Source organism: Triticum urartu, chromosome 7A, assembly GCF_056163025.1.
Source record: "Triticum urartu cultivar PI428250 chromosome 7A, HENAU_Tu73, whole genome shotgun sequence".
Lineage (NCBI taxonomy): Eukaryota > Viridiplantae > Streptophyta > Magnoliopsida > Poales > Poaceae > Triticum > Triticum urartu.
The window spans coordinates 114,971,969-114,983,068 of NC_141879.1; the positions used below are offsets into that span (position 1 = coordinate 114,971,969).

At 44.5% G+C, this 11,100-nt stretch overlaps 1 protein-coding gene across 2 annotated transcripts; it reads left to right on the plus strand.

The window, feature by feature from the left end:
- Positions 1-1,495: 1,495 nt before the first annotated feature.
- On the plus strand, positions 1,496-9,631 carry LOC125523766 (putative transcriptional regulator SLK3). 2 transcript variants are annotated; one of them, XM_048688837.2, is made up of 11 exons: positions 1,496-1,730; positions 4,064-4,329; positions 4,437-4,883; positions 4,962-5,090; positions 5,479-5,527; positions 6,122-6,336; positions 6,463-6,531; positions 7,176-7,276; positions 7,384-7,477; positions 7,637-7,706; positions 8,285-9,631. In XM_048688837.2, exons 2-11 carry the CDS (start codon positions 4,288-4,290, stop codon positions 9,388-9,390), a joined length of 2,322 nt encoding a protein of 773 aa, XP_048544794.1. In that variant the 5' UTR covers positions 1,496-1,730; positions 4,064-4,287; the 3' UTR covers positions 9,391-9,631. The 2 variants fall into 2 exon arrangements, with proteins under 2 accessions (XP_048544794.1, XP_048544793.1); XM_048688836.2 differs by having other exon boundaries at positions 1,497-1,730; positions 4,064-4,883.
- Positions 9,632-11,100: the final 1,469 nt, after the last annotated feature.

Below are 11,100 nucleotides of genomic sequence, written 5' to 3' on the forward strand. Positions count from 1 at the left end.
GACGACCTCACAGACTCATGCGTTGGTGACAAAGCATTCCACCACGAGGAGGACTCGACGAGGGCCAACAATAGAACCCGCTCTGAAAGTCCATGCGTTTCTTGACTAATCATGCGCAAATTCATAGGCGTTTCTGTAAAGTTGTTGGTGAAATAGTTCTATTTCACACAAGCGATAGACATATTTGATGCCCATCAATCACCCAAGACATTTTTATTATAACCAAGGCACTGTCTTTTCTTATAGAAAAGCTAAGGCATTGTGTTTGGTTTGATAAGACTAGTCCTGGCCATCTCAGGCCCGGCCCTGTCGGCCCACCCAGGCCTGGCCCTAAAATCCAGGGCCTAGGCCCGATGGGCTTGTCTGTGGGCCGGGCTTGGGCCTGAGTTTTGAGCTCATCAGCAGGGCCTGGACGGGCTTGGGCTTGGCATATTGGCATTTTAAGGAAGAGGCCCGGCCCACGACCCTAAGCCCTAAGGGCTTTTCAGGGCTTTTTACGAGATGGGCCGGGCTTGGGCTTGAAAAGTAGGCCCGATAGTAGGGTCTGGAAGGGCCTGGGCCTCAGTTTTCTGCCATGAGCTTTTTTAGGCCCAACTCATGGCCAGATATAGATAAGACCATGCCAATATGTTGTTTTGTTTGTTATTCATTATTGTTGGTATCAAAACACTTACCAATCCTATGATTACGTCTCCTTCCTAAACATGTAAAACCACAATAATCGGCCAAAACTAATACTACGATGGACGGCCCAGCCTAGCCTAGCGCATGATAATGATTAGATTAAGAACCAAATAATAATAATAACAATAATAATAATTGTACTAGTAAAACTCAAACAACCCGCTTGTCCTCTCCGCTGACCTCACCCCCTCCCTCGCAAAACAAAGCCTCTAGAAAACAGGTGAGACGAGCCGCGTGCGTCAAGTAGATGTGCTCCTTGGCAAATGACGTGCAGTCATCCCAAGAAGAAAAATGGTAGAAAGCTACACGCACCTGTCTCATTTCACCCACACGAAAACCAGCCTTACGCTAACACAGGGCCGAGAAGCTTCCAGGCCCCCAAGTCAGTTATACATGTAACGTGCACGTAGCCTTCCTATCGACTGAAACGCACTAGCTCAGCCAGCCGTAGAGCGGGTCACACCCCTAACAGGTGAGCCCACGGATTTTGTTTGGGTCCACGACGCGAGACCCCCGTGCAGGAACTTCCGTAATTTTTCCATGGAGGACATGATCCATTCGCATCCACTCAACATCGCAGTCACTGATACTTAGACCCCACCCGACTCACGCGTCCCATGATGTGCGCCGTGCCGCGTGCACATAGCGTGAGCCGACCTTCCCACCACCCGGCCAATCACGGGCGACCACGTGGCAGCTCGACCATTGGATCTCGATCGGAGGGCTGGGAGGACGCGGATGGGCCCGCGCGACCCGTCGATGGGGGTCACCGCGGGACGGGCCACTGGCTGGCGCCGGTCGCTCCCCCGCGAATCTATTTAACCCGGCCGCCCTCGCTCGCCCGCCGGCGTCGCCGCCGCCCGCACACACGCAGCCACCAGAAGCGGAGGAGAAGAAATAAGAACTAGCGTAGAATAAAAAGGGGAAAACAACGCCAGAAAGAATAATATCCGGAGCACGAGGCCAACGAGGACGACGAGCGGCAGCATCACGGAGGAGGAGGAGGAAGAAAAGCGACCGACTACCACAGCCCGCGAGCTCTCGAGGTGAGGATTTCTCCGCACTCGATTTGGTGATATCTGCGCTGGTAGTAGATTGGTTCGATTCATGGCTCGGCTTCAATCCGCACGACTGCTTCGAGGGGATTTGCGTCCGCGTTCTTGATGCGGGGGGACGAACAGGGGGGGATTTTCCGCCGTGGAGACGGGCCCCGGTCGCCCCAATGCGGCGGCGCCGGGAATTTGGGGGCGGAAATCCTCTTCTTGCGCTAGAAAGGTGTAGCCCCGAGAGGAGTCCACCAAAAGCAAGAGCTGAAAAGAGCGTCGAATTTCCGAACTCACAAGTTCTCTGGATCTTGAGAAAGAGTACCTCTGGTGTTGCTTGAGTTGTTGGGGAGGCCATAAATACCTGGAGCTCAAGATTTTGTCTTCTCTTTCTCTACCTGTTTTGGTCGGTAGTATCGGTTTGCCTGCATCTTTTGTACTACGAACTGGGGTGAAGTTTTAGCTAGGGGTGAACTCTGTGATGGCACAATGCTGCTCCCTGCTCGTTAGGTTTATCTGCTTGTGATTTCTTGAGTTGAGTCTGCGCCTTGTGATTCGGTCCCGTTTAGGATGAACCGGTCGATTTCGAGAAGGAAAGAAACCGATTTTGGGGAACCAACAGGGCGTATTAATCAATCACCTCTAAGAAAGCCGCGGCAGAAGTTAACGCACAGTATCCAAATTGTGTTATTGCAGAACATATGCCCCTCCTCATCCACATTCAATGAATCTTCAAATTCCCCTGTGATTGATGACCACCTTAAAAAATGGCACACTCTTGTCTGTATTGAAGGATATAATTCGTCTCCTTTTTGTATTTTTTTCTTTTCTTTTTCTTGGTGAGGTAAATCTTCTTATTCCCATTACTTTGACCTTCTCTCCAGTTTCTTAGGTTAGGCGGTCTATCTGCTGTGTCCTCTTTTAGTTAGGTTTTGAAGCAGTTTTTGTTTATCAGGGTTTCTTGTTTTAGTTGCAGTCCTGCTAACTCTGTAATTAAATAGTCCAAACAAAGTGGCAGGTGATGATGCAAGGTTGTATTTTTTCTTCTAACTGAATTAGGTGGGTTTGTCTACCTGTGATTTTCTTTTATGTTAGAGGGAGCCACGCCACTGACACATGGGCCCACGGGTTCTCCCTGGGTCCACGGTGCACGACCCGCCTGCGTGAGCTCCCGTAGCTTCCTCCCCTTGGAGAGCACGGTGGCTCCGCACCCACCCACCGTTGGCGTCACCAACACCCGGGTCCCGCCTGGCGCGGCGTGCGCCATCCCGCGTGCGGTGATTTCGAGAAATAAATAAACCAATTTTGGGAACCAACAGAGGAAAATAATCAATCACCTCTAAGAAAGCCGCGGCAGAAGTTAAAACTCACTATCCAAATTGTGTTAGTGCGGAACATCCCCCCCCCCCCCCCAACGAATCTTCTAATTCTCCTGTCACTGATGACCACCTTAAAAAATGGCACACTAGTTTCTGCATTGAAGTATACAATTTGTCTCCTTTCTGTATTTCTTTTTCTTTTTCTTCGTGAGTTAAATCTTTTTATTCATTACATTGACCTTATCTTCTAGTTTCTTAGGTTAGGCGGTCTATCTGCCGTGTCCTGTTTTAGTTGGGTTTTGAAGCAGTTTTGTTTATCATCAGGGTTTCTTGTTTTAATCGTAGTCCTGCATAGTGTGTAGTTAAATATCCAAACAAAGTGGCAGGTGATCATGCAAGATTGTATTTTCTTCTAATTGAACTAGGTGGGTTTGTGTTCTTGTGATTTTCTCTTACCTTTGCTTGTTTATTACTGTTTGGTTTGTGATATCTTGCAAGTTCGCATGGGACTGTACATCGCTGAACTTTTCTCACTAACCAGCTTCCTTTGTCTTGTGCTTTCCTTTTGTCAGGGTGAATAGAAAGCAACTCTCTTTGCTGTTAGGAGCTTGATCATGCGAACGTGTAGTTGCAATTTGCATTGATTGTATCTATGTGCTACTTTGTAATTCAAATGAAATATCCTGTCTCGGTCAACTTCTCTTGCCCTGTTTCCTCTCTATTTGTGTTATGTCTGGCTTCTTTTACGCCGGCCATATAACCTGTATTCCTTTTGGAAGTTAAGTCAATGCATTTCATCTCTTAGATCGGATTAACACTTGCCTTTTGATGATGGCTATTTTTATCATTGATGTCCTGAAACGGGTCCTCCTAATTTTGAGACCTAGAAGTTAGTAACTTAGAATCATGCGTCCTGGGCTGTTGGTTTATAAGCTCATTGGTTGAGAAATTTTGCGGTGACTGTTTTCTTGATTTGCTTCATTGCTTCAAAATATTACTGATAATTACACTTTACAGTTTCCAGCGAAAATATCCGAAGATCCTTGCTAGTTTCCAGTGACGTTCTATCCCATTAAACAAGATTCTTCAAGGTGATGGTTCAGTCTCAACCCTGCTGACCTCCATGTCCGGGGCCCCACGCTCCAACCTTGGACTTGTTCCCAGGGACATGAATGGTAGCCTTCCAGTTAGTACTACAAATTCCTCTGGGCCAAGCATTGGTGTTAGCTCTTTGGTGACCGATGGCAACTCATCACTTTCTGGAGGTGCCCAGTTTCAGCAAAGTACGAGCATGAATGCTGATTCATTCACGCGCCTTCCTGCCTCTCCGATGTCGTTTTCGTCCAATAACATTTCTGGCTCTTCAGTCATTGATGGCTCCATCATGCAGCAAAGTCCACCCCAAGAGCAGATGCAGAAGCGGAGAGCATCTAGTGTAACATCACAACCTGTGATTGATGCTGCTGCCGCATTTCATGCTCAAAAGAAGCCAAGAGTTGATATTCGGCAAGATGATATCTTGCAACAACAGTTGATTCAACAGCTGCTCCAAGGTCAGAGTTCTCTTCATCTCCAGGGCCAACATAACCCACAGCTTCAAGCCTTGATCCGGCAGCACAAACTGGCACAAATTCAGCAACAACAGCAGCATCAGTTATCACAACAATTTCCTCAGCATCAACATTCTCAAGTTGGCATACCTCGGCAGCCACAATTGAGGCCACCGCTAGCACAGCCTGGAATTCAGCTAGCTGGACCTGTTAGGACTCCTGTCGAGAGCGGGCTTTGTTCCCGAAGGTTAATGCAGTATTTGTATCACAAGCGTTACCGGCCAGATGTGAGTTTATGCATTTTCAGATATTTATTACAAGATACACAACAATGGAAGTACAATTTACTCAAAATTATCTTGTAGGATAATCCCATAACATACTGGAGGAAGCTCATTGATGAATATTTTGCACCACGATCAAGAGAAAGATGGTGTGTGTCATCATATGAAAAACCAGGGAATACCTCGGTTGCTATTCCACAGACATCCCCAGTTAGTAAAAAAAATCATATCTGAAATTATGTTGAATACATGTTTAAATAGTATCATACACCATCTTTTTAAAGTTTTGCTAGGATTATTCAACGCTGTTTATTATCAATTACCTTTGATGGCAGTGAGAAACGTAATTTGTATGTGTAGCCTCTTGAGGAAATATTTGTTATTTTAGCCTGCACTAGTTATTTTAATTGAAAGTTTGAAATTGTCCTGCAATGGCTATTTTAATTATATATATCTATTTTGTGTAATGAACCCGCTGATAGCTGATAAAGCTGATTCTTTGTCTGCTCTGCATGTATGGTCGAAATCAAGGGTACTTATTCCTTGATGTTGTATAAGATCTATGAAATTTCACACTCCTATTCTTTCCTTGTTACAGGGTACATGGCGTTGTGATATTTGTAATACGCATTCGGGGAAAGGATATGGTAAAATGTTATATCCTTGGTTGTTTGCACATTTCCCTTCAAGATTGCTCACTGCGTATGAATGCTGATATGTTATGCTTATTCTGTTATTCCCCTATTTGCCAAGCTCAATATTCTTGTACATGTCTTGTGCTTTACAGAAGACAATCAACAATATTACTTTCTAAGGAAGCCATTATGCATCAAGATTGCAAATAAAAGTAGCTTTACAGAAGACAATCAACAATATTACTTTCTAAGGAATCCATTAAGCATCAAGAGTGCAAATAAAAGTATCTTATGAAGTTGTTAACTCTCTGGAGCAGTACAGAATACCTTATCATAAGAAATAGTGGGTTACTGTCATGAATGAAGAATAACCTCATAGTTTTGGCATTTTATTTCTTCCACAGCAAAGCTTTCTTTGTGTTATCATGCACTTTGCCCCTCCTGTTTTTTAGATGAACATCTTGACTGTCTGTTTTTGGGGCCCTTTCTGTTTTGCTTCTTCATTGTGCAATTCTCATAAATAAGATTTTAAGTTTTTCTCTGCAATGTAATCAATATTTTTTTTGAGCTCACCCAGTTTCCCGCCTTCTCTTATCTATCATACAGAGGCTACCTCTGAAATACTTCCTAGACTCTGTCAAATTAGATTTGACCACGGTGTTAAGGATGAATATCTATTCCTTGACATGCCGAACGAGTTCCGGTTGCCCAACGGACTGCTGCTCCTGGAGCATGCTAAAGTTGTTCAGAAGAGCATCTATGAACACCAACATGTCACACATGAGGGACAACTGAGAATAATATTCACTCCAGAACTAAAGGTATGTTCCTAGTTGTAGTAGCTAGAGCCATACCATAGCACCTTTTGGGTGTCTTTTCTTGAGCATTTGTGCATTTGTGGATATCTTGAAGTGAGAATCATTCTTATGTGCTGATTGCATATGCAGATTATGTCCTGGGAGTTTTGTTCACGGAGACACGACGAGTATGTCACTCGCAAGTTTCTAACAGACCAGGTAAAGTTCTTAGACCAGTATGGGCTTCCTGTTCCATCGCCTATTTGATTAACCTTTGGTTCAAAGGCTGCATATGGTTGAGCTATCGCCTACATATACACAGTGTGATTTGATGCCTGGCATCTTGTAGTTTTGTGTTTATGGCGTAAATCTAATGGGCATTGCTGCTCCTGGGTGATTGGGGTGAAAAGATCAGATCCCTCCCATGCTTACTAGTTTCATCATCCATTTGCTTAACTGTCTACTCAATTAAGTTACAGATAGCTGCAGGCAGAAAACACCAAAGACGATTAAATTATACTCAACCTTTAGAGTAGGCCATAATTCATTGCAATCCTTATGTTTGCCATAGCACCTTTCAAAATCACTTGTTACAAGTGGGGACATCACCCACTCCGCCGTCTTGTTTTGTGGTTCTAAATATTTACCACGATTATTTTACGGTTTTGGAATTTGAAAGCTTCCTTTCTTTTTCATAATTTTTTCTTCCAAATGGATTTATTTTTTACTTTGTAGGAAATGGTAAAGCACGGGTGTTCAACCAGTTCACCTAATTATAAATCTTAAACTGTGGCTTTGTGTGATGCGCTTTAACTTTGGCACTCTTCTATATTTTTCTTATGCACATGCTTTTGTTTTTTCAGGTTACACATATGCTGCGTGCTACCCAGAATTACCAAGCTACTGTCACTAAAAATGGACCTGCTGGCCTATCGAACGATGAGGCACAAAACGCTTGCAACCAGTTAGTAAAACTAGAGTCACAAAAATATGTAGTTGATTCTCTCTAGAGTTGAATTTCTGATATTCTAATCACTACTTGTAAATTCTTTTTTTGTATGAACTTTGTAGGTTTGCGTCAGCATCACGACAACTAGCGAAAAATATAGATCACCACAGCCTAAATGAGCATGGTCTTTCTAAAAGATATGTTCGCTGTTTGCAGGTAACTGGAGTTCCCTAAGTAGTATTTACCTTTCTATTTGCTCAACATTTTGTTAAAAAACATTTTGTAGTCTTGATATTTTCCACATGGAGTGCATCATATGGTTTTGTTCCGTATATGTGCATTATGGCATGTTGATTGCTTATGTCCTCTTGGCAGATATCAGAGGTGGTGAATCACATGAAGGATCTAATTGAGTTCAGCCACAAGAATAAGCTCGGCCCTATAGGTAGGAGCATGCACATACACCAATCGTCTTTAGTACCTAGGTGCTGTATTAAGTTTCCATAAAACAGTTTTGACTAGTGATACTCATGAATATGGTAGAACTAAGCATAGCATTTTGGTTTCTTCCAAAAAGTTAAGCAATAATGCATGTTCTATTGTATTACCTCCGTACCAAAATATAAGACGTTTTTGTAGGCTAGGCTAGTTGAGCCTACAAAAACGTTAATATTTTGATATGGAGGTAGTACTTCATAAGAAACATGTACATGACTAGAAACTACGTTCAAACTCCAGCTGAGCCAAAAACCCAGCTAATGCAAATCCGGTCGTAATGCAACTTCTGAACTAGTGAGAGATGTGGACTGTGAGCTTGAACATGTACAAATTGGTTGTGATGCAAACAGTGCGGAGCTAAACATTGTATGCCACCTTTAGGGCTTCATCATATTTGCTGCTGATAACAGCAAATCATAACAACTGAAGAGAAACATTTGTGACATAGTGACCCTGCTTTGCCCATTGATCCCATTGATCCGTAAGATAGTTTAAATGTTTAATATTTTGCCTGTTCATCTGCAGAGGGCCTGAAGAACTATCCCAAACAAACTGCTGGACCAAAGCTCACGGTGCAGAATTTGCATGACTCAAAGGCGGTCAAAACAGAAATAAGCCCCCATGTGAATAACGAGGTTCCAGGTGTTGGAGCAATTAGTAATAATCCGCAGAATCCTGCAGCACAAAGCAATTACCAACATATGCTGAGAAGCTCAAGTGCAAATCAGTTGCTTCAGCAGGAGGCATCACAAAATGCTGCGGCAATGAACAGTTACCAGAATATGTTTAGAAGCTCAAGCGCAAATCAGGGCTTGCTCCAGCAGGAGGCATCTCAGAATGCTGGTGCGCTAAACAATTACCAGAATATGCTTAGAGGCTCAAGCCCGAATCAAAGTTTGCTTCAGCAGGAGGCATCGAGTATCTTCAAAGGTCCTACAGCAGTGCACAGTGGCATTCAGCTGGAAGCATCTAGGTCGTTCCGTGCGGCTCAGCTTGGGCAATTCCAGCATCCCATGTCGTTCCAGCAAGGTATGTCCCAGCACCAGCATAACAATTTCCAAGGCCTGGGCGCTAGTCCACAATTCCAGCAGCATGTGATCAATCAGCTGCTGCAAGAAGCCAAGAACTCCAATAGCCGCGCTCTTGCTCATCAGCAACAACAGCAGCAGCACCATCAACAGCAGCAGCAGCAACACCATCAACAGCAGCAGCAGCAGCAGCACCATCAACAGCAGCAACAGCAGCAGCTACAACATCAACAGCAGCAGCAGTCTCCTAGTACTCCCAATGCAAATGGTGGTCTTGCATCTGGAGCCGCGGTCGCCAACACCGCTGCTAGCGGAGAGCAGGCACAGCACATGAATAACGGCACAGCAAAGGGCGCTGCTTTGATGGGTATGACGGGGCCTAGTAATCTGATCAACAGTGGAGCTGGCATGGTCCAGCGAAGCAGCAGTTTCAAGTCAGTGAGCAGCAACCCGGCCGCTTCTGGCGGCAATGCGGCGACCCCAAAGGCGGAGTCTGTGCATGACATGGACGACCTGGAACATCTCATCTCCCACGAACTTGTGGAGAGCGGTCTGTTCATGGGGGAGCAGCCAGGGGACGGTGGCTTCTCGTGGAACATCTGACATCATTGTCAACTAAAGTCTCCCTACTCCGAGAGCTGTGTTTGATGGCGATATCGCGGTAGATTATTAAAAGTTTTTCTTCTCTTTTCAAGATCGTGTTCGCCGCCTGGAACAGTCTCTAGTGATCATAGATTGATGAACCTTCAGCTATGTGAGAGAGTGAGTCGGTTTGGATAGCAGTGCAACCCAGTGTTATTAACTAGTATGGAATGACATGATGTGGTTGTCATTTGTGCTGCTATCTTCTTACTAGTGTTTGGTACTTTGGTCTGCCATCTTTTCTTACTACCCATGGAGTAGTAGATTATATCCAAGAGAATGTAGCATAGCAACTGGCATTGCAATGCTACACTAGCAGGTACACAGGCAGTGGCAATCACAGGAAAACCTCGATAATATTTAAGCTTGTGAGGCATCAGGACAACTTGTACAAATTACAGTGGGGATAGATCCTTTGGGTCAATGCATTTTTTTCAACTAAAATCTGATGTGTTTCTTCCTTTTAGAGAAAGAAATATTAAAATATTTTTTATTTTTCTTAACTTTTTGAGTGAAAAACGCCATCAGGTAGTGTTTCCTTGAAAAAAAATCACTCACAACGAACGTTCTATTGCAGAAAGATTTGCCATGTTGAAAAAAAATGTCATGCTAGTAGAAATAACTGTTAGTAATTTGTCACGCTGCAGCAGAGTAATTTGTCATGCGTACCACCAGAGATTCGCACATGGCAAAAAGAAAAGCCATCATCAGAAGAAAGTTGCCACAAATGTCCATGATTTGCTATGGTACAAAGAAGAATGCTGCAGAAAAGAAATTACCACGCATATCTACAAGAATTTACCAGGTTGCATTAGGAAAACTGCCATGCTCCACATAGAAATTGCCACGATACTAACATAGGGACAAAAGTTCGCGCGACGCTAATATAGGGAAAAAGGTTCCCTCAAGAAGGTCGTTCAGACATAAAGCCGTGTATCCGTGAACATTGTTCAGACATGTATGTCCGCTTTAAACCCTTGTTTGTCTATGCATAAAGCCGTGTCTTCTGATTGTCTGTACATATGCATATGATTGATGGGATGAAGAGAAAGAGGAAAAAAAAGAGATAGTGACCTTGAGTGAGGTGGGTCCAACGTGACGGTGTCCAGACGTTCGAACAACCGTTGTTTTCTCCCCAATATAGGCTGTGTTTGGGAGTTTGCAGATATTTATTTTAGGGGTTGGGACGATTTAGAGCATGACTGCACGAGCACATTCATGAGAAAAACCATTGTAATATAAAAAAGATCACTGCTTGTTGGGCCTGAGTTTATGGGTCCGTGTCCTCCAAGGCCTGCTATAGGCTGCCAGTAGCCAGTAGCGAGCGACGACATACAAATGCGAGCGACGACATACAGATGCGAGCTGCCTACCCCTAAAAAAGAGATGCGAGCCGCCTCCTCGTTGCCTTCTTCTTCTTCTTCTTCTTCTTCTTCTTCTTCTTCTTCCCCACAAACCCCCAAATCCCACATGATGTTGGCCACCCGCAATTGCGCCCGTACATCTCGCGAGTCACTTGATGATCCGTCCCTTTTCCCCAGCTGCGGGCGGCTTGTTGGGGGACGGCTGCTCTGTCCGATGGCGCTGGCCGTTGGTGGTGCGGGAGACGGGAGAGGAGGTCACCGTCGATAGGAGGTGACGAGGGAGACGAATCCTGTAGTATCTTCCTGC